The sequence below is a fragment of the Aptenodytes patagonicus genome, chromosome 4 (assembly GCF_965638725.1).
Source record: "Aptenodytes patagonicus chromosome 4, bAptPat1.pri.cur, whole genome shotgun sequence".
NCBI lineage: Eukaryota > Metazoa > Chordata > Aves > Sphenisciformes > Spheniscidae > Aptenodytes > Aptenodytes patagonicus.
The window spans coordinates 60,664,629-60,682,524 of record NC_134952.1 but is presented as its reverse complement, the minus strand read 5'-3'; the positions used below and the strand labels follow the sequence as shown (position 1 = coordinate 60,682,524).

The 17,896-nt window shown below is 42.2% G+C and overlaps 1 protein-coding gene across 1 annotated transcript in view; it reads left to right on the top strand.

Moving 5' to 3' along the window:
- The window catches only part of ELOVL6 (ELOVL fatty acid elongase 6), an 80,485-nt gene that overhangs the window by 50,089 nt on the left and 12,500 nt on the right, over positions 1-17,896 (top strand). Inside the window, exon 2 of the mRNA XM_076336899.1 lies at positions 4,408-4,539. Coding sequence (XP_076193014.1) covers positions 4,408-4,539 — 132 coding nt within the window. The remainder of the gene's footprint in view (positions 1-4,407; positions 4,540-17,896) is intronic.

The following is a 17,896-nucleotide window of genomic DNA, read 5'->3' as shown; positions in this document are numbered from 1 at the left end:
CCCATGGGTGCAAGAAGTATCCCTCCAGGGGCTTCAGCAGAGAAAGGACTTCAAGCCTCCTTCCCTTCCATGCTGTCCCAGCTTCACGTCCATCTCTTGGCTGCCAGCTCCCCTCATTTGCTGCCAGGCTTACCATTCATCCTTTCTCTTCTGTTTCTCCCATCGCGTCAGCTGCTTCTGCCTGTCCCCTTGCCTCGTGATACGGCCACCTCTGTGCTAGCATCCTGGAAGATCTGCCTCACATCTTCAGCCTGTAGCCCCAAACTCTTGCCTCACTTTCTTGTAGTAAACCCCAGCCTGAGCAAAGCATTTTATAGGTTCTCCAGAAAATTCCCCTGCCTCCCTTTTGGGGGAAAGAGTTGGCAACTTTCGACGGGGAAACATGGAGTTGTATTCAGTAGAGATAGTACTTAGTCCCTGAAATCTGAAAATGTAGGAAGGTGGGAGACAACTGTGAGAAACAGAAATGCCAGAAAAATGTGGAGGATTTGGCAGCCCTGTCTTTATGTCTACTGTGTTACCCTGCAGAACAGAATTGAAGACAAACATATGAATGTGCTAACGTTGGAGTTATTGGATGCAAGTCTGTTACTGAATTGCTTTGGGGGATTTTTTATTTTTTTAGTTCCAAGGTTAATTTTTTTGTCGTCGTTCTGCTCTATTTAGTTTCTCTTCAGATAATAGTATTGAAAAGTTACAGTGCTCCAGAACAACTCCAAAACTCTGTCTTTAAAAATGCTCATTTGATATTAGCCTCCTTTGGCTAAAACCGTATCAGATACAATTGAATGCTGTGAGATTGCCCTTGCTTTGTGTCACCAGCCCAGGAACCAGACTGTAGTCATGAACCTTTCAGGAAAATCCATCATAAAAATACTGGTAGGAAGCTGGTTAATACCAGTCTAATGCAGTTAAACAGATTATCTTAAGGGTACATAACTCTGCAACCCTTTTATAACTATATCACCTGGACTACCCGGTCCTTTTAACCATTATTATGCTACAAAGAGGGGAAAATTCAAAGTCCTTTGGATGCAAAAAGTTATCAAAAGTTGTCAGCAGGTGTCAAAACAGAGAGATGTTTTCAAAATCAGCCTAATAATTTTTCAGTATTGTGCTTACCTCTGATAGGAGATACTATTACTGCATCCCTCCTTGTCTGAAACTGCTTACAGCTGCTCTTTGCAGTTCACATCATGCGTGCAGTCAAATCTTCTCGTGTCTGCTACCGCCAATACCAAGCTGTATACTGGGAATACCATTTACCATCATGGCAGATAATGCTGAACTCATTACAAAGCTGTTAAAAGTGACCTAAAATTTATCTGTTCTAAGTATTATAATGTAACTATTGACCTCAATAGACTGACTGAACTCACCAAAAATAGTTTCAGTAATAAGAAGCAAAACGAAATGTTACTTGGTATAAATATATAGAGTATCTTGCCCAGGAAGAAGGGAGTCAAACAGAGCACAGACCTGAGCTGCTAACTCATTCAGACTGGTCTTTTTTTCTTGAATTGGAACTGAAGTTGAACCGTTACTTTGAAGTCTTGGCTGTATTTGATCCAGAACTGAACTGCTTCCTGCCTGCCTGCCTTCCCGCAAAGTATCTCTAGCTACTGTTCTTAAATCCTGACCTCCTCCCATGCCAGCCCATGTAGCCTGCATCCTGTTGGCACCTGCATGGCAGCACTGTGTTGCGGTCTTTTCCGAGATGTCATCCTGCACTGCTTGAAATGCCATCCTGCACTGCTCTCGGTTGCTTTGGAGCTCCTTGCATGGACCAGTGCAAGACAGGCCTTTCCTGCCTCTGATGCGAGGGACTCCCACTACAGTGTCGTGAGGTGGGGGGTTTGCACCTCCCGCGTGGCATGGGCCTGTGGGGTCCCTCCTGTAGGGCCCCTGCCCGTGACCTGGCTCGAGTGGCCGTACATGTGTATGCATATCTCCATACTTCGTTGTGTGCATTGCTGTCTGTCTGCGCTGAGCGCTGTAAGCCCAGACTTTTGTGGGATTGAAGGGGCAGAAGCATGCAGAACAGACGTCTCTCCTGATGCCCTGGGGCAGCCAGGAGAGCACTGCAGACTGTGGTACGGCCCATCACACTCCCTCTGCCTTCCCACGCCCGTGCCCAGGTTGGCGACAGGCTGCTCTGCACACCGCTGCTGAAGAGGCTGCAGGGGGAAGGAAGTTGGAAGCAGTCCAACCTCACACTGAGAGTCTGCTCCTGTCCCGTAACCCATAAATCTTGTCTTAATAGTTAGGTGGTTCGGTATGAGCAAGTTTGAGGTGGTTCATCACTACCCAAACTAGTTAACAAATATTTACTGACCTCCAGCCAAGCTAAATAGCAATCATGCTATCAAATGTGGTAATTCTTCCCTGACTGTGAAATTCAAGACCATAGAAGTGAAAATTGATGCTTTTTTCTTTATTATGAGATGAATAAGGGCCAAAGCTTTGTGTTTTTCAAAACCCGGTTGCGATAAACATTACCATGGCAATTAGACCGTCTCAATGCGCAAGGTGAGAGGGCGGTAGCTCTGTGGTCGTCCTGGTCTTCCTGGGGCTTGTGCCAGCGTGGATGCTAAAGCTCACCCAGGGGACCACAGGCACCGGGTCCTCCCTTCTCGGTGCAGAGCACCAGTCGGATTTTCATGCAGTTACCTGTGCTTTGCAACACAGAGCTATAAACGTGTCAATAGAAACAGAGGAGTTTCTAAGTGGGCAGAAAATGGCGTGCTGCTGCACACATACTGATATGCCTCTGTCTCTATGGGCTCCGCTTTTACTTAGCTTTCAGACTCTTCATAAAACTCATTTATCTCTGGTGAAGGCTGCATGTGCTTTATTCGTACTCTCAATCAGATGTGCTGCTACAGCTTTTCTTAGTTTTCATGGACCTCACGGGAAGACCCTTGTCCATCAAGGAGCTCGTGATCTGTGTACCAGTTGCCTTGAGCAGGCGCAGACATGTGCTGTGCTGTGCTGTACTGTGCTGCAGGTATTGCTTGGCCTTCAGGACCGTGCTGTGCTGCCCATATCCCTTGCCATGGGGTACCCTCAGCTGGCTAATCGTAATGGAAGAGCCTGGAGGTGGCACCTACTTGGCACCAGTAGTGACACCATGAACAGGTCCTTGTCTTTATCTCGAGGTGAAGCAACATACTTTCATATAAACATCCAATTGAAAATCCTATAAAAACTCTAAAGACCTCAATGTGGGTGAACCTTGCCCCTGACGGGAAGTCTGGGCAGCATGCCATGCCCTGATCGCAGGTCTGTCTGATGCTGCATCATCTCGGGGTTCCAGCATAAGAAGGAACATAAGATCTTGTAGCTTGCTGCTGCCTTTTCTGGGATATTAACGAAGTAGTTACCTTTCCTGAGAGTGTTTGTCATTCTTTTTTGGGGTCCAAAAAGAACCAGCACCTCTTGGTGCAAAGCCATAGTCCACTGCTATTTGTGAGTATAATTATAGATTTTGTAGAGAAAAATCTGTTCCTAAATATATGCCCATCCAGTTAGGCCACCATTAATGCTGTACATCATTAAGTCTTAGTCAATGTAATATTGTGCTGTGTGGGAAGGAATCCCAGGCTGAATCTATTTTTGACCTCTAATGGTTGATTTACAGTGAGTTATAGTAGCAGAGTTCAAATGTTTGCTGATTATTGCTGAGCTGGACTACTATCAGGCAGTTTTAAAAATAAAACTTGCAATTCTAAGAGTATCACTGAAGTTCCTTAACAGAGCCCTGCTTGACCTTTCAGCGAATTCACTGGATTTTCTGAACCGGCACTCGCAGGCAGGGCTTGTGCAGCAGGGCAATGCCACCCAGCATGGTCGCTGCTTAATGGGGCTATTGACCTCTCCTTGCTGGTTCTCTGCTTTTCATGAGGCTCTTCATGTTGTGTTGCAGTGCTCAAGATCTTTAAGTGTCTTCTTGGAGGAAACAATGGGAAACTAAACTGCCAGGTAGCAAGGAGCCTGTAGGAAACAAAAATTGATACGAAAAAGATAAATGAGCCGCAAAACGTCATCAGCTGGTTCAAGCATCAACTGTGTTGTGCCTGCAGAAGTGTGTCTGGGCTCTGCAATATCTATTCTGTTCCTCACAGAAGTTCAGTCTTCAGAAACTGGGGAAGAATGGGAGCCAAATTTGGCTGTCCTTTTTCAGAACTTCCCCAGGGTCAGTTTTGCCTGCACCTGGCCCTGGCCCTGTGTGCAGGCCTGTAGGTTCATACACTAACGATAATCTCAGCTGGGCTGCAGGAGTGTCTTCAAAAGAGTTTCCTTTCAAGGAAATGCGCAAGCCCTTGGCAGTTATGTCCAGATGTGACTCTGCTGTGTATCTAATACTAATTAAATACTTGACAGGTGTTTTTTGGTTTTGTTTTGCAGGAAGAAATCATTCCTATTTTCAGCTCTGTATGCTGCCTTTATATTTGGTGGTCGGCACCTCATGAACAAACGAGCAAAATTTGAACTGAGGAAACCACTAGTCCTCTGGTCCCTGAGCCTTGCCGTCTTCAGGTAGGCGTTTCTTCACACCAACTGCCTTTGACAGTAGTCCATGAAGAGGGTTTGGGGTTCTTCACATACAACAGCACTGCTAATGCAACAACAAGCTCACCCAGAAATGGCATTTCTTTAGTTCTGCTATTCAGGGTTATGTCCTGACCCACTCCTTACCATTGAAATGATCCCCTTTGACTTGCCAGATCATACGGCGTTTGAAGAGGAGAGAAATCAATAACCCTCTTGAAGAACAAAGGTGAAAATAAAGTGAGGACACGAGAAAAAGCACTTATCATTGCAATTAATTTACCATGCAAGCTACAAATGGAAATAAAGCAAGATGTTAGTCTTGTTCTCACTTACTAGTTAGTATTATGTTTATATGGTTGCATATATGGAATATTTAGTCGAAACTCTGATCTCCATTACAGTGAGGTAAACCTAAAGTCACGGCTTTGATGACAGGTAAATTAGGCCACTGTAATTGACATCAGAATTTGGCTTCTGGTTATTCCATCACAAAGAGCTTGTGAATGTAGCAAAAGGGTGGCTTCACAGGGAAAAGCTATATTTTAGTGATGTGCATCTCTCTAGCTGTGTGTTGACTCTATCATCGAGTATGGGGAAAGTCAGGTTCCAGTTCTTGACAGCTGCTGAAGTCAGGATTAAAACTGACCAACCTGAATTCCACTTTATCTGCTTAATATGCTAATTTTTAATGAGACTGAAGAAAAACGAATGAATGAACAAATGCTTATAAAAATAGCCCTTACAAACACACAAACTTTTGGTACAATTTACTAGTAACAGTACATAGAAGACCTGAGGATTATCCTTCATTTCAGTCCCTATTGGGAGTGTAAGTTATAGTTCACTCAACAGCATAGAAACCATTTGCAAACCATTATCAAACACTGATACCTGTATCTTTGTCTAATATCAATATAATAATTACTGATTATATTAGTTCACAAGTACATAACCAGGTTTGCTTACTGAGCAGCTGTGAATGGTGCATGATTTTTCACAGGATGGGAATAGTTTGAGCTCAGAGTTTCTACAGAGTAAAATAAAGCAGGAATGGAGAAGCTTGCTTTCTTTTGTGGCTTTTCCTTTTTTCCTCCAAAATTGTTCTATCACGTTGACACTTTCTAAAACTCTGGCAGGGGAAAATAAATTGTATTTCTAAGTTGTCTCATCCAGCTAGGACATGCTAAGAGAAGAACTTTATGTTGGCTTGATTTTAATAGTTCATTGATACCTTTAAAAAAAAATATCCTAGTGCAGACAAAACTTTGAGCAGTCTGGATAACTTTGAGAGCAAGTTCTAACACTGTGAAAATTTATAATTTTCATCTGGTTGCATTTGGCGCCGTACTTCTGGCTGTGTGTCTAACATAGTTTTGCTGTTAGGGTCCTGTAAGCAATTGTCGTCCTTTGTTCCAGAAACGGCTGACTTTCAGCAGCTGTTGAATTGGTTCCTAGATGGCATGTCATTTGTGGATCAGTTTGCAAAATGCATATTCCAATTACACTTTCTTATTGAATGTAGACACTAGAAACTAGATGACATACGCAAAGCATTTGTAGTTTAATTCCCAATCCAAGGGGGGAAACGTGATTTCAGAACCATCCTTTGCAGAAGGTGTCTAGGATGAATTTTAAAATCATATTATTTTGAGATTGGTCTGTGACTGACATTCACAGTGTGGGGCTTCTAAGCAATTTCACTAATTAATTTCCTCCCAAAATCATAAGTGATGCACTGATCAACGAATAGCAAGAATATACACTACACTGTGAAAGTGCTGTCTAGCTGGACTTTGAAATCAACATGTTCATTACTTGCTAATTGGAGTTTCCCTTCATAATCATATGAAATAGCTAACGCATTGCCAGCATGAGTTGCTGAGTGATGCTGGGTGAAATCTAAAATGTGGACTTCGTGTTTTTGAAACTACAAGTTGCCAGGATGAACCTGCCACAGAGACCACCTCTTGCTATGCCCCACAGTGCAGGTACTTGAGGTGAGCTCTACTTGTGCAGATGAGGAGCAGCGGCCGGAAGGGCGCAGTTTGAGAGGGATTCACCACTGCAGGGTTTGCTTCCTCCGTCAGCTCAAATAGCACTGTTCAGGGACACGTATTCCTCAAGCACTGCAGAACTCGCCCTTTCTTCTGCACATCGGGAAATGAGACAGCAGGGTGGAGAGGGGAGGGATGAACAGCAGTGTGAGATTTTTGGACTACACAGAAGCACTGAGCATGTAAGCTGCTGGATTTGGTAGTGGGGACCAGCTGATTATGAAAATTATATGGTTATGCTTAGAAAGCTTTGCTCTTCTGAGATGCTGAGTAGTATTCAGAAGAGTGAAGTAGGGAAGGGGAAAAACGACCCAAAATGTTTGCAGTAAGAGAGCATGAAACCTCTGTAACTTCCATAGTAACATGCAATCCCATACAAAACCAACCCAAATACAAAAAACCTTGACTTCTTGCCTGGAAAACAGAGGAAATGCAGAATATTTATTAAAACCTGAGATGAAGACTTCTTATAAAAAGTGTTAATTGGAACATCCATTTCCTGGTGTTTCACCACCACTGTCCTTTCTAGGGCTATCAGTCACTCCCAGCCCTATTGACTGTCTCAGCAAGCTGCACTAGACTTTGAATGCTGTAAACTTTCCAAGTAACTTGGATCTTTTTTTTCTGGCTCCTCGCATAACTAGGTGTTTCATTTACATATGCTTGGCCTGAAAGACATTTATGCTTCCTCTGAAGGTCAATTCAGATAGATTTAGATGCCAGCGTTCTGCCTGTAGACTTACTATGGATCCAGGAAAATGCTCCTTAACATTAAAAAGACTTCCTCTTTGCCTTTCTGGGATGTTAAAATGCTATGACTTTTATGATACCTTGCAGAAATTCTAAGTAATGTGTTTGTCTGCCATGAGTGGTTGTATTGAGGAAGAAAAACCTGCCTGGAGAGCTCTCAGTATTCTGCCTCAAGGTCAGTGTGAGGCTTTTTTCCAGAGTCCTTGTTTATCTCCCTTCTAGCACTCCTACCATTTTACCTGCTTAAGATATCCTCAGAAATAGTAACACTTAGCAGAGGCTGGAAAGATGTGTTTTGGGCTTAAAAAAAAAGGAAATTGCCTGCCAGGCAATGACATGGTCCTTCTTCAGAATGTATCCTGTACGCCTCGCTCTTGCCAAGATCATTTAAATGTGGTAGCAGCTACAGTAGGAAACTTGCCACGCTTATAAATAAACAAAACAACTACACCACCCTACTGAGCTTGCTGAGCATTCAGGAGCTCGGTCAAGAGTGAGTTTTGTGTCAACACTGGCAGCCAGCAGGATTTCCGAGGCAGAAAAGCACCTTTATTTCCCTTTGGAAGCATCGGCTAGTTTTGAACATTTTGTCTCTGGAATAAGGTTACCACTTCTCAGTGAAAACTTCTGTAGGAGCAATGACAGTAAATCTTGCTTTTCACTTGGAAACCACTGTGAAAACATGATCTTCTGAAATCTTTTGCTGAGAAATTAGTTTGGGATATTTTTCTTGGGTTGTTGGGTTGGGGTTTTTTTTCTCCGTAGTAGGTTTGTTGACTTGTTTCAAGCATTGAAGATTTATTGTTGTCTGAAGTGTTTTCAGTCTTTTGTTTTGTTTTGTTTTCTACACTTTAATTTACACTTTAATTAAGTGTTTTCGCCCAGCCTGGTTATGTGCTGAGGTCCTGGGGGAGCAGCTCTGTGCTGCTCCGTGTCAGCTGGAACCTGCTGTTAGGAAGCTGACGCAAAAGTTCATTTTTCAGTCTCATAAGACCCCACGGAAACTGTTGCTGATTCACCTACACATCAAAGTGACAGTCAGCCCTGTATTTCTGAATATTTCCTGGGGTTGAAAATCTGCAAAAACACATCAAATCTGAGTTGCCAGTTTTATATTCATGCCACTTTGAACATAAAGTTAGGGTCATTCATTGAATTTTTTACTTGGAGCATATCGAAAGTGTCATGCTGGCATCTCTAGGAATCAGCAAAGCTGAGACCAGGACTCTCACAGAAAGGATACGAAGTCATTAATTCATGTTTTCATTACATCTCAGCTGGATTTTTGTAATTCCTTTTATAGGCCGTAGAGTCTGTGTATGGGTAGCATCGCTATCAAGGAGCTTAAACACGTACTTTGTCGCCTCATCTTCACACAAGACAGCAGCATGGCACCGTTTTCACTTACTCTCCATCCTTAAGGGGCTGCCAACAGAAGTCTCAGGGTCAAGGCACTGACTAATAATAGTAAAAGGTTGTCTTCCCTAGGAAATACTGTCACGTCAATACGGGAGATGAAGAAGCTAGAACATCGAACATGATGCAATCGTTTGTAGGCAGAGGCTAAGCCTGACCATGACTGGTGCGGTGAGAGGAGGGATTTCTCTTTGGCTAGCCAAACCACACAACCATAATGCTATTATCATCACCTGAGATCACTTAGATTCTAATGCAAATTCAGCTATGCTTTGTAGCAGTGGTGGAGATCAGTTGATACCAATACAGGGTTTCCAATGTCTTTCTTCCTGGGAAACACTTTCTCTCAAAGTAGTAGAAATGTAGAAATGTAGCTGAAACGTAGCTGTAGAAAAGTAGTAGAAACGTAGCTGACAGGTCACTAGCTGCTTGCCACAAAGCTAACTGGAGCCTCAAAAGCGAAGTATCCCAACAGCAAGAGGCCTTACATTTGAAAGACAGAACCAGAAAGATTCACTGGAAGAAGGTGACTCACTTTGCTTTTATGAGACTGGTGTAATTGATTTATTTCTGCAAACACAGCAGCATTTTATAGAAGGGTTTGCACTAGTTCCGCAGAAAGCTCCTGACAAGGCAGTCCGAAACACATCTTTATGTGAGGAACTCAGTCCTGAGCTGAATTGAACGGAAAAGACTAAACGTAAGTTTAAAGAAAGGATTTCAATTGCTTGGATTTGTGACTCTGAAATATATTCTAGTTATCATGCTTGTAAGTAGGAAAACTGATGAAAAATGATTCAAATTTACGTTCTATCTCAAGAGCTGCCATTCAGAGATACTTGCCATGGAGATTAAAACACAACTTAATTTCATATGTTGCTGAGCAACCCATGAAAATCTTAAAATGCTCCAAAATCTTATAAAAGTCCTGCCAGTATATTGAAAGAGAAAATGAATTACTGAAAAGAGCAATATTTGCCAAATAACATTAAAATTAATAACCAGCATTTAAGGTGAATTTATAATCTTCTCTCTTACAAATTTAAAAGCAAGTGAATTCCATGTGAAACATTCCCTATATTTGTAAAGCATTAATGCATATTCTCAGTAGGACATTTCTCAGAGCCCAAATTAGTAAAATGCTTAATATATACCTACTCAACAGTTTATTTCTGTAGGACCATGTTCATCTTTATGTACTTACCTGATTTTCTTATATAACAGATACTGGAAACATGTTTCTAATAACCATTTTGGAGCAAAAGTTGGAAGTTGGGTGAACAGTAGGAATTCAACAAAAATCCCTTGGATGAGACTTAACAGTTTAAGAGAAATATTTCTTTTCTGTAAGCTGAACTGTAATCCCAATAGGGAAGTACAAACAGTGCTATGTAGGATGAATTCATAAATTGCAAAACAAATGCTAGCTGGCTTTAAAAAAACAGTGTAGAGGTGACAAAAATATATAGACTAAGAGCAATAAAGTACTGTCAAGAAGATGTATCTCCAATATGTACCTTATTTATTCTAAGTAAGAAGAGCATCCCATGACAAATATCTTTATTCCCAGAATTGTAATTGATGCCATGTGACAAAATGCTGTGCCCATTCTCTTCTGAAATCTCACCTCTTCATTCACTCTGCTGTTACTGCAGTGGACACTGTTGTGTCCATCAAAGTCATTTTGAATGTAAACTGGTTTTACTGTTTTTATCTAATCAGGCCTAATTAGAAGTAAACAAAGGGTTCACTGTGAGACCTGGCTGATGCTACTTTACAGGAGATATGGATAGGACTGGCTAAAAATTCCTGCGAAAATCTCTTTTTTCAGTGCTAAGCTGGGCCTCTTTTCTTTAAAAACGTCTCCTTTTTTATTCTGACTGTTTGCTTGCTTGTTTGTCTTTATTGCTGGAAAACCAAACATCTTAGCAAAGTGAATTCAATACATTATTTGGAAAGCAGCTGTTGAGCTCGTTTTGCCCCTTTTCCCTCCCCACTCTCACAATCAATGAGAATGTTGACACTCAGTCTGTCACCTTGAATTATACCTTTCTCATGAGATCACCCTGTCCCAGCCCACAGGATCCCTCGCAGGCCACCACTCAGCATGAATGTCGTACTCAAAGCAGAGCCCCCTGGGAGCGAGACTTTTCCTCTCCATTTTAAATGGGGAACAGACTGAAAAGTGTGTTTGAGGAATAAAGAACATCTGTCTGGTGGCTTAAGGAGGGAACTGTACTAGAGAGAAAGTAGATAATTCATTCAAAAGAAATCAAACCTCCCATCTGTTCCCCTGTGGCAGCACTTCTGCATTTTATTCAGCCTTGGTACTTGGTTCGTGTGCCTGGGAAAAGGTCCTCCCCCATGCAGAAATCTCTGGGGAACAGAAATCGCCATGTATTTTCTTCTGAGTAAGTCCCCAACAGCTTGTGCTTGTTGGAGGCAGTGGGAATAAAACACTGAGAGGTGTTAACTTGCATGACCTATCAAATCCAACATTGCATCTGCGGACGAGCGTGTTAATAAACACTGCCAAAGTGAGCAGTGTTCACACGCCGGGCTGCATACGGGTGTGGAGCCGTGGTTTAGCGAAGTCACCACTGTGCGACGAGTTTATCTTCTTCTAAACAAATGTGCATCCTCGTGCCTGTACCATTCAGCATCTTCCCTAGGTTGCTGAATAAATAAAATATATTTATTATTTACCAATTGTAGGTGAATCCCTGAGATCTGAACTTCTCTAGACGCTTGCAGGAGTACTGCCCCGGGGAGGACAGAGTGAAAAAGGAACATCAGTGGCTTCCGGCCTGTAATTGCCTTTAAATTTATGGATCTGAGCAGCTCATTACAGATGTATTATAACTTTTAGCTTCTTTAAGCCTTCTTTATTCTGTCAAATGCTAGTCTTTTCCTGTAACTTAGATTTTGCTTACTTTGTTATCTGCCTGTTTTACAGCTTTAGCGATGGCTAGCTCCATTGGTTGGCTTGATTCTCTGCTAAATCTTTTACTTTATTACTTTTTGGCTTTATTTGCCTAGGATAATTTCAAACTCCTGAATACATACATTTCAATGCTATACATGACAGTTACTCTACCAACTTGATACATTTGATCCTCTAAGTATCTTTAATTTATCCTGCAGAAATAGATATGCCACTTTTTCCAGATTATCCTTTAAATCACTGCAATATTACAGTTATTCTAAAATTTTCTTGAGATAGTGTTGGGTGCTGAGAATCATTTCAGTAAGAACAGGAACAAGTGCAAATGCCCCTGAAGCATTCATTAAGGATTGCTTAAGAGGTACACTGTGCTTATGAATCCTCATGGGCTACTTTAGAAATCCTGAGATGGATTCCTTAATTCTTATGAGATTTCTCACCAAACACAGGGCTTAAGTTGAAAATTGATTTTTTTTTCTTTTTAGTAATTTAGCCACAGTCCAAACTTGCTGAAATAAGTATCTAAGAACTAGGAAATGTTTCTTGACAGAAAAACATCTCACTGAGTATACAGCCTTCACAGGGTGCTAGGGATCTTCAGCTGCAACAAAAGTCCAATTATTATTTAGTGATGGAAGAGTGAGTTATTGCTCGAGAAATAACAGCTTTCATCAAGAAATATTGTTCCTGCAAGTTCTTACCCTCCGTGTGCCAGATGATGAGGGAGCAGCATCAGGTAACAGCACATTGAGGAGGGCAAGACCAAATGATAGGTAATTACTATTGATTAGCTTGTAACTGACTCTTCGGAAGTCAGATGAGATGCAGGGATGCATGGGTAGAGCTGAAAAACTATTTTTCATTCATTGAAAGAAGAGTTACATGTTTTTCTGCACTGTATGGTTACATGGGTGTCACTGTAAGCAGCTTACGCTATTCTCTCATGTTCCTAGGGTAATGATTGAGTGCAACTGCCCTGCAGCCTGACCATTGCTCCTTGTTTCTCTCTACCAAAACCCAATGGGCCTTGTGTAGCCAGCGAGTGCTCTGTGTAAGACTCTCCATGCGAGTATAACCCTTTTTACCTCCACCAATTATCTTCTCCTCTGTTGCAAAGACTACTTGTAGGAATCTAGCCCTGGCATTTGTTTTTCTGCTATGCTTTATAAGCAGTGCAGGTTCTTCCACCGGCTCATGGAGCTTCACTTTATTGATTATTTTTGTAGTCTGCTCCTCAGGATTGTCTGAATATAGCTAATCCCAATCATAAAGAAGGCAGGTCTAGGGGATCAAATTGTGTTTCCTGGAGCGGGAATTCAGGCTCCGTGAGGAGGGACTGGAAGACAGTAGCTGTGGTAGGTTGATTTTTATCCACACATATAAATAAGCCTTCCGAGTAGTAGTTGCAGCAATTGGCAGAAATGTTGAGCTTGCCACTTTAGGAAGGGAGAATCAGATGGATTTTACTCTGCTGTGGTGTTAATGTGGCTAAAATCTCCAGATGACATTGTCCATTGATCCGGAGCCCTGCAGAGATGTCACTGTTTGGGTATGCTTAATGAGATCCCTGGAGAGGGAAGGAAATAAGTTAAGCCTGGTTTTCTTTCCAGTTTTGTCAATAAAAAGGACAAAGAAATGGTTTTGGGAGCCAGCTGAGTTGTGACTAGGAAATCTGCCGACGAGAGGGAAGGGCTGAAGGGAGTGGCCCCACATCGAGGGATTTATTGCTGAGGAGAAAAAAAAGACCGATGCAAGGAGCACAGTATCTGCCCTCACTTGAAAACCACAGAGCGAGCTGTCACTTTAATATGCCTCATTTCTCTCCCTAAAATTTATCACATGGGAAACTAATAACCACTCAGGCATGTATGCATATGCTTATGGGTGTATAAACCTGCACAAATGATATATTATTTCTTAAAGCCATGTAAAATATTTGCACAATTTTTAAATCACTCTGAGCTGGCCTGGCTTCAGGTTCTGGTCCCAACTGAAAACTCAAATGATTTGCATTGAAAAGCTTGCTAGAGAGACATCTGGATCAGATACAGTAGAAAGGTCTGAAAAGCGGGGCTTGTGTGTTTGGTTCAGTGATGAGGGTTTTTTTTAGAGATGGAAGGGGAATTCTCTCAAATTTTGCTTTGGGATTTTGATAGGACTGAACCCAAACCTCAAAGTATGCGTGAACTTAGGCAAAGAAAAGTCTTCTGCCAAAAAGAGTGATAAAAACTGCAAAGATCAGCACAACTTTTGCTCACACACATGGTACTGAGAGCTAGAGCACCCCATTATAAAACACTTCCAGTACTGCTGACCACCAGGTTTTAGGGTAAGCGAGCGCCACACTGAAAAAAGCATATGTTATTCCTCATCTCCCCCTTTTCTTACCTTTTTTTTTAACAATACTTGGACTCCACCCTGAATGAGACTCCATCACCTTCAAGGAGGGCAAGAGAGGACTCTCTGGGTGAGCTGCAAGACCCATCTGTTCTCCTTCCCGGCCAGGAGATGGGCAGGGGGAGAGGCTGAGGAGCAGCTGGGCAGGAAGATGTTAGAAGGTTGGTTTTGCTGCTGGGGATTGTTAAATTCTCGGTGTTCTCACACCCTTGCAGAGACGGTAACTATTTGTGTAAGTACGTTTTGGAGGCACCCAATTCTGTTATTCAGAGCAGTGGATTATATAGAGAGAATATGTAACAAGCATATCTAATGGGAATGGTCTTAATACAGCATTGGTACGGTTCCTGCTGCATGCTCGAGCGTAGCCCAAGTGTATTTCCAAGCTTTTGAGTCAGTCCTGGGATTTTCTGTCGCCCTCTAAAGGAGCCATATTTGAAACAAGATCCAGCAGAGAGATGCAAACCAGTATCTCAAATGCCTTTTCAATGACTTCCCAGAGCAGAGTAGCTGCTCAGAGAGCGGTGCCACATTTTGAACTCTGTGGTGCCAAGGCTGGCTGGAAAGACTCCGGCCTTCCCTGGTCTTCATTTTCCCCGCTGTGACTGAGAGCAATGAAATCATGTCATTAAAAAAAAAAGCGGAGGAGAGACTATTTTAGCTGCATCATTCACCAGTCCAGTTAAACAGCACGGCCATGCAACCAGACAAGTCAGCACAACCGGGCAGGCAGCGGGGAAGTGGAGGCAGGAGCCTGCCTGCGGAGTGAGTAGTGGAGTAGCTCCAGTGCGGGAGGACCAGCGGAGCTCACTGTGGGACGCGCAGATACGGGAGCTCAAAGCAGAGGAGCCACAGAGAATGCCCATCGCTACTTATCACGTACACCTCCTCGAAGAAGATGAATGTTTTCAAATAATGCTTTCCCTCAGCTGGAGAGGTAAACTTGCAAGTGGGAACAAAAGCGTTAGTCATGTCAAGCTTTCGGGGAGTTCGGGAAGCTAAAAACATTTCTTAGTCTAAAACATTTGTGAAAATTGTGCTCTTAATTACAATAGTTTAGTCATTACGAAGAATATAGATACCTTACAGCCTTTCAGACACATGGGCTGAAGAGGATGAGTTCTGTGTTCTTTTTAAAGAATGAGATTAACATAAGTGTTCTTAAAAGACTGTTTTGTTAATTTTTGAAAACGTGCTTTTAAAGGTGTTCAGTTACCATAGGAAAAAGGTACATCATGGGACCAAGGCGCTTTTTCCATAATTTTTTCTTGTTCTTACCCATTGTAAGAGAATAAATCATGGTCCGAAATAATTTTATCAAAAGGCTAGGCCTTGGAGGACACAGGTGCACAAGGGAGTTACTGTGCTTTCAGTTATCTGCTAGCAACTGAATTGTGGTAACTGAGCACGTGGTTGTCTAAACACGGTACAAAAGGGTAAAATACGGTAGCACAAACCTCCTTCTCTGATACTACAGTTTTACACTAAAATTTAGTTTTACACTAAAATTGCCATAGACAGAATGAGCATGTAAATAGTTACCACAGTTACCATCAGCACCAGGGAAGACTTGGTAACATGTTTTCACATCTGTGCCCAAAGTTAGTTTTGTTAAGGGAAAATATGGGAAGATGGTAGCCAGTGTGATTTTTTTTTCCAGTGAAATGCAAACAATATAGAGCAGAAAGGAGTTCAGCTTAGGTGCACAGTAACATCATGATAGTCCTAAATCCCAAACATACAAAAACCAAGCATTGCAGTCCTCTTCAAGACTGACTTTGAAATAATGAGATTTTTTCATTTTACAGTGAGAGTTTAGGATTCTGGTTTTGTCCGTGGTTAACTCACTGGTTATGTCTTCAGGCTTTTCCTTCATAGACTTGGGTAGATAGAAGCCTTTTAAAATTAACTTCTCATGGAATCAGTTGCTGCTGAATGGGATTAAAACCTGCATTTTGTAGTTTTGTCAGCTGAGGGCATTAGTAAAGGAAAACAGGAGTTCTTAAGAATATTGGCGTTGAATTTTCCACCTCACTAGTGTGGTTTTTGTACCTGGCCGTGTTGCAAGGAGCTAGGCATTTAAAGCCACCCCCCACCGTGGATTCTGACTCATACCTGATTTTCTTCTGGAGTTCACTGGTGCGAGTAAGGGGATCAGCAGGGAGCATTAATACAAAACAACTACAATAGTTAGAACAACCACAAAAATTCCACGAGGGAGAAGAATCCAAATATGTTCTCCTATGGCAAGGTCAGCTGCTGGGGTCTGGTGCTACGCAGATTCAAGGGGTGGGACAGTGGAGGGGAGATAGAAGCAGGGATGCTCTTAAAACTTACGCCGTAGGTTCACATTCTCTGTGGCTTGTGTCCAGCTGTGTCAGGCCAAATCCACACTGGTATTTGCCTAATACGTCAAGGGAAAACAGAGGGAAAGCAAGAGTCTGACTGAGTCTGTGGAAGGCGCATATTGCTGTTATCCAGTCTTCCAGCTAGGTCAGGAAGTTTTCAGCTGTTTGTGTTTCTAGGACAGCACAACTTTGTAAACTTGCACTGTATCTCTCTGCGCATCACTGTATTTTTAGGTCTTGAAAGCATGCTGCCAAAATATCAGATGCGCAGATGATGAAAATGTGATGTTAAGAGGTGTAACAACAGCTTTTATGTCTATAAACTATTTATCTTTAAAGATATAGGTGTACCTTGGGTAATTAAGATGGAGGGTTTGGGACTTGAAGGTTTAGAGAGTAACTTTAAAAAGTGAAAAGAAAATCTATGGTAGGTCAAAGGACTCTCTGAAGAAAATTCCTCCTACTGGAGTGTGTTTACTGTTAATTCAATACTGTTTTCACTGATACAGAGTGAGGTCAGACCTCTTTCTGCTTACATCAAATGGACCTTGTGGGTAGGGCACTGAACCACAACTCATGATGTTGCATGTCATTTCTCATCCTGGCTCAGACACAGATTTTTGACAGGACACTTAAATTTCAGTTTGCCTCACCTCTCTGTCTTTGAAATGGGTCTTATGCTCAGCCACCTTACAAGGCTGTCACAAGATTAAAGGCCATTAAGGACTGTGAAATATTCACAGATACAATGCTATGGGCCTTGGAGGTGCCAACACCGACAGAAGAAGTCTGAAGGAGGTTAGGTCTGAACCTGAAGAGACCCCAGCTTACAAACAGCTTTGTACTTAGCAGTTCTTTACACAGAGACATCTGACCTGAAGCAGTTGCTGGCCTGAATATTGTTGAGGCATTGGTAATTCTGGGAACAGCCCAAGCTGGAGGTTGTAGGTCACCTGGCTGTTGGAAAGCAGTCAAGACCAAAATTTTGGTGTGGCAACAGGAAGGTCTGCTCTGTGGAGAGAATGGAGATGTCCTTTTCATCACAAGTGGATTCAATGAGGAGACAGGGTCTTCCTGGGAGGTACCTGAATCTGTTCTGGGAAGTAAATCAGGGAAGTGCTTTACAAGTATTTTACAAGAACAGTCTTTCTGCAGGATCGGGTCTCCTCTCCATTACTAATCTTGGCATCGCTTGAAAGCACTTCAGAAATGTTGAAGGATGATGAAACAACAGCCTAATTACATTAATTTTCTTTGCCGTTTCTTATAAAAATAACAGTTGGGCTAAGTTCATCAGCTGTAATTTGATCAAGTGTCCCTCTAGGATTTCAAGGTAACTCACTATTAAGAAGTCTTCTCTTTTAAATGCTTGTAAAATGCCTCATAAATGTTACATTTAGAGTTAAGAGAGACCAAATCCATAGTCAGTACTA